The sequence below is a fragment of the Botrytis sinoallii genome (assembly GCF_014898435.1).
Source record: "Botrytis sinoallii strain Bc 23 chromosome Unknown BSIN_009, whole genome shotgun sequence".
Classification (NCBI taxonomy): Eukaryota; Fungi; Ascomycota; class Leotiomycetes; order Helotiales; family Sclerotiniaceae; genus Botrytis; species Botrytis sinoallii.
Window position 1 is genome coordinate 760,974 of NW_024066036.1, and position 5,286 is coordinate 766,259.

General features: G+C 41.8%; 1 protein-coding gene across 1 annotated transcript; it reads left to right on the forward strand.

The window, feature by feature from the left end:
• Positions 1-3,422: 3,422 nt before the first annotated feature.
• Positions 3,423-4,136, forward strand: EAF02_005828 (uncharacterized protein; the record flags this gene model as incomplete). Its single annotated transcript, XM_038901876.1, has 1 exon — positions 3,423-4,136. One exon carries the CDS (start codon positions 3,423-3,425, stop codon positions 4,134-4,136), a length of 714 nt encoding a protein of 237 aa, XP_038758093.1.
• Positions 4,137-5,286: the final 1,150 nt, after the last annotated feature.

A 5,286-nucleotide genomic window follows, 5' to 3' on the forward strand; every position in this document is an offset into this window, starting at 1 on the left:
GACATTTGCGATCAAACTTTGTGCATCGAAAGACTAAACAAGGGACAATAAGGCTCTATTGAGGGAAGTTATATTGTCTCATCATACATCTTGTACGTTGAAATACTCTATCACATGATGGATAGAATGCTGCTATGATTTCTCATCCTTCGAAATATTGGCTGCAGGTGTGGTAACTTGGTGATGGATAGTATTCTTCAACAAGATTCCTCTGATTCAATGTTGATAAGGATGGAATAGAAGTTTTGTGATCAAAAATTCAACGACATCACCTTGGTTGGAATTTGATGAGGATAGAATACAAATTTCTTATGTTTGATGATTCGCGATGAAGAATGAAATTGAAGATGTGCTCAAACCTGATGTTCCGAAGCAAAGGCCGCCACTTAGCGTTGGGACTCCTTCCCAAAATCCAAAATTATCATCACGCGAAGTATACCACCAAAGTACCTAGGTAGGCACTTACGATTCCTTCCCTTTCTTCCTCGTCTCCCCAAAACTTGTTCCCATCAAATCATTACTGAGACTGATAAAAATAAAGATATAAATAGAAACTCACTTTGTACCATTCCATTTCCTTGAGATCATTCACAGAATACACACAACGTGGAACTGATCCATATTCACGAGCTGTATTAAAATCCGATGGCATTTGAGCTCAATACTAAGCTTGAAGAGAAGTATGCATGAGTGGGCGTTTATCTTCACAGACGATTGACTTTGAATACAGACAGAAAGATGGGATGAAAGATCAAACCGTCGTTTCAAGACTTCAAACACGATCGTAATAATTATCCACCCATACGATGGACCAAGAAAAATCGTGTACCAAAATCGGAAATCACATACCTACCTACGCTCTGTCTCCTTTCAATATTCTCATTCAGATTTGACAAGTGGCTCTTCAGACTGAGATACTTCTGGCATGTAATTTGAGTGTGCGATTTTGTCATTCAAGGAATCGCCTCCTGTGTTGTGAAAAATCAAATCGATCGTATTTGGCTGTTCGCCGGTTAGGCCACAAAGTCAATTGATTCGAGTGGGCGCCGCGCCGCCCCGAACCGATGAAGCATTGAATGTATCCTCTAGGATCTCTCCAATTTTCACATTTGTTTATTGCGAGGTCATATGAGCTGTCAATGCCTGTAATGGGTAGCCTCGGTTTCAAGAAATTATGGACAAGGCGAATGTGAGCGATCAAAGTGGAATGAATGAGTGTACGCGTTTAAACTTTTATCCTCGCTCTCGGTCTCCTATTCAAAATTTCAAACCTCGGCATTCCGACTTTGAAGCCCGAGTTCACGATGTGGTCATTTTTTTCCTCCAAGATGCAAATCATGCAATGCTAGAAACGGTTGGCAGATGACTATTGATTGAGAAGCAAGAGTCTCGACCATCCGTTGCTCCATCTTGCGTTTCAACTCCTGATCGCTGTCAATGTTGTCTAATGCACATATGTGGATCTAATGAAAATTTCTTTCATGGGCGTTAAGATTTTGCGGGGGAAAACAAGGGAAGAAGAATGAAGCGGTGTTCTTCAGCCCTGTTGCTTCTACATTGGTAAGGGGTGAGCTTGTGAAGTTGTGGGGAATGGATTAAAAGTTTTCAGTGTGTTGACATCACTAGAAAATCTCTTTTCAGTTCTGACTCTAAATTCTATGGAGCTTTGAGGAGTTTGGAGAGGTTTATTTGGAAAGACATTCAAGGAAGAAAAGGGAAACAAGGGAGGAAAAAGAGACAGAAGAGAAAATGTCTCTAAATACAATGGTCTCATTGGTTCATTTCTATTAAATGATGGCATTAAAATGACAGTCCATTGAGACATTGAGACATTGAGACATTAAGCCATCTCGCCATCTCGTTGTCACTGCGGAATATAGCCCTTGTCATAAGTTGTCAGCACACAATTTTGGCTTTTCATGGTACGGTACCTGAAAATCTAAAGCCGGGCGGAGAATTTGAACTGGATAAACTACCTAGGTACAGAACCTTAGGTACAGACAGGTAAATAAGCTCATTGGTGGTAAGTAAGACGAGGCTCTTTCGTAGTTTAGGTTAGGTGAGGTTACCCGAGTACGACTCAACACCTGCAGTTGATGGGTAAGCTTACATATATCAGAAAATTGATGAGATCTGAAAAGATTATGGCGATATATGGCGATATATTATTATTAATAGTTGACAAGACAATTCAATGATTCCTTTTGAAATGATGTTTTCCATAACACGAAGCACGTTTTCATGGGCACACTTGATACGTAGAGATACATACAAAAGGAGTCAAGTACATACCTACATACATAGACTTGATCAACAATTACCAAACGCATAAGAAACAAATCAACTCATCTCCTCCATACATGGTGCCACTTTCTTTGACACTCAGTGACACTCAAGGAAATCTCTCACCGTACCACACACACCACATGGCCAATTCGTAACTTGTCCCAAGCGTAACTTTTCTTCTCTGCTCAATTCATCGACTTGGCACGTTGGCACGCATGAGAGATCTGATGCGAAATTGCTGACGAAATTGGAACTATCCCTATAGTCTCTCACGATGTTGCCATTGCTGCAAGATCGACTGGATGTCCGAATTTCAATTACCCCCAGGTTTGCTCAGAGGCCAGGGACAAGACCAGGAGGCCCAGGATCATACGAACCAGGATAGACGAGGAAGAAGCTAAAAATGATCATTTTCCAGCATTTTCTCCTTAAGCGAATGGAAATAGAAGGATCTAGCGTTTAGTGATTTCGTAATAGTAACCACAAAATTCATTCACGAGTGCGAGAACTTTGGTAACTTGACAACTTTGGCAAGTTGCTTCAAATTGGTTGGTAGGAAGTTGGTACGTGCGAGTATTGTTATGGAAAATGACTTCCCAAGGTTGATGTTATCCATGTCCCTTGGTTTAGTTCACGGCAAAACGGAGAGCGGTTACCTCTAACTGCAAAGTGTCAAACATCGTGAGAAATTTAGAATGCGAAATGCGTGGGAAAATTCGAAAGAGAGATTCGTGAACAAGGAAATAATGAAAGGAAAAAAAACCTTTTGTTTATTTTTAGTTAGATGACTCGTATTGTGTAAAGAGTCACCTGCACTATGTGTTTCTATATATCAAAGTGAGGAGTAATCATAAAAGGATTGAAGAGAAAAGGATATAAGAAAACGTTGGCCCACATTCCTCTGCTTGTTGTAACTACTATTACTCAAATCACTTTACAACCTAAACATTTACCACACTCAACCATAAACTACTTCACTACATCACATCACATCAACTTTACCACCTCATCAACCAATCTTCAAAAAGTGCTCATCATAACCTGTGAATACTTTCAAACACCCTTCAATCAACTACCAAACCAACATCTACACCCTCAACAACCAACCAACCAAACAAATAACCACACCCGCAACCATGACAACCCGATACCAAGTCACCGAACCTCACCCTCACGTCGCCACATCCTCATTCATCCATTCCGGCCGCGGCGGAGCAGGAAACACATTCAAAGCCCCCAAGACCACCAACGGTAGCAACGCCCGAGGCCCCGCCTCCCTCTTCACTCTCGGTCTCCCCCAAACCTCATCTAAATTCAGCAGCGGCCGCGGCGGCGCCGGCAACATTCTCCCCACCTCCAAGAAAGCCCCGTTCTCCTTCGACGAAGAACTCGAACGCCAAAGCACCCGCGAAAAGAAGATGAGCGAAGGAGGCATGTGGCACGTTGGACGGGGCGGCGCCGGAAACTACACCAGCGGACGACCCGCCAGCGAACGCAAGAGTTCGACCAGCTCCGAGGACAGCAATGGGAGTATTCGCAGTGCGCGGAGTGGAGGATTTCTCGAGCGCTGGACTTCGAGGAATTCGACGAGAACGCGTAGGAGTTTGAAGAGATATTTTTTTTCGCTCTCTTTTTCCGTCGTGATTAAGGATAGAACAGAAGTCTCGAGACTTGGATTATTCTGCGTGCATATGCATTACGATAACTATGATTTTTTTCTTCGCGGCGCGGTACTATACATTGCATGGTTTTTACCTATCTGGGGCAGAAGGGCATACCTTCGCATTTCAACATTTAAAAGCATTATGATGGCGTTTTCAACATTACATTACTACTTCACTCCCTCTTAATACACACCTACAACTCATCTCATCTCATCTCATCGCATTCAACACAAACGGGCGCAACAACGGGGAGGGGAAACAAATACACAAGTCACAAATGGTAAACGGGCAGGGAAAGGAACGGAAAGGAAAGGAAACGGGGGCACAAAAAAGTTTATTTGAATTTTCATTTTCATTTTGATTTCCATTTCTTCTTCGCTTGAATGAGCGATTGGCGCTGCATGCATGTATCAGGGCAATGTATGTTACCTATAACAAGGTTATTACCCAAAATACCTACCTAGCAACAATATGATACCCCGGATTTTTCTATATTTGGGGAGACAGGGGCAGGAAGGAAGGCAGGAAGAAAGGCAGGCAGGAAAGATGTACTCTGTACGAAGGGGAAACTGGTTATTTAGTTGGTATTTAGGTAGTTGAGTAGGATGATGTTTCTTCGTGGTGAAGATTTATGTTATATTACACTTGGGTATACGATACAATACAATAAGATACGATACGATACGATACGATACGATTAATACAAATCTCAATCCAATCTGAATCTTTACAATTAATAGTCAATGTGCACAACTTCAGACTCTCGAGCGAATCTTCTTTTCTTGGATCAAAGCAGGTCAGTCAGTCAGCCATCAGGTACTAACTTATTTAAGTGATCAACCAACTGAGCCAACTCAATATGTACAACTCAACTCAACTCAACTCCCCGCCATACCCCGCCTTGGCAACAAACATCATCATCATCAAAAAACACGACCTAGTAACCGTAATGCATGTATGACTAATAAATAAATGAATAAATCAAGACCACCAGGACACTTATACTCCGTACAGCACACCATACCTTCCCGGCTTCCCGGATATGGGTCTGTCTCAGTACTAGATAGACAGGCTCGTAAGTACCTAGACACTTAACTTCTTAATATTCTCTTTTACTTCTTTTTCGTTTTCTTATTCCAATTCTGATTCCCTTGCTTTTCTTTTTTGTATGTATGAATTGAGCTGGTGAGGTTCTGGATATTTTGGAAAGGACCTTAGAGATGGAATGGAATGAATGGATAGAATGGAATGGAATGAATACTCTGTAATTCCCTCATTTCATTTTCATGGAGACTATGGACTATGCACTACGGATTGTGAATTTGAGGGATTATAG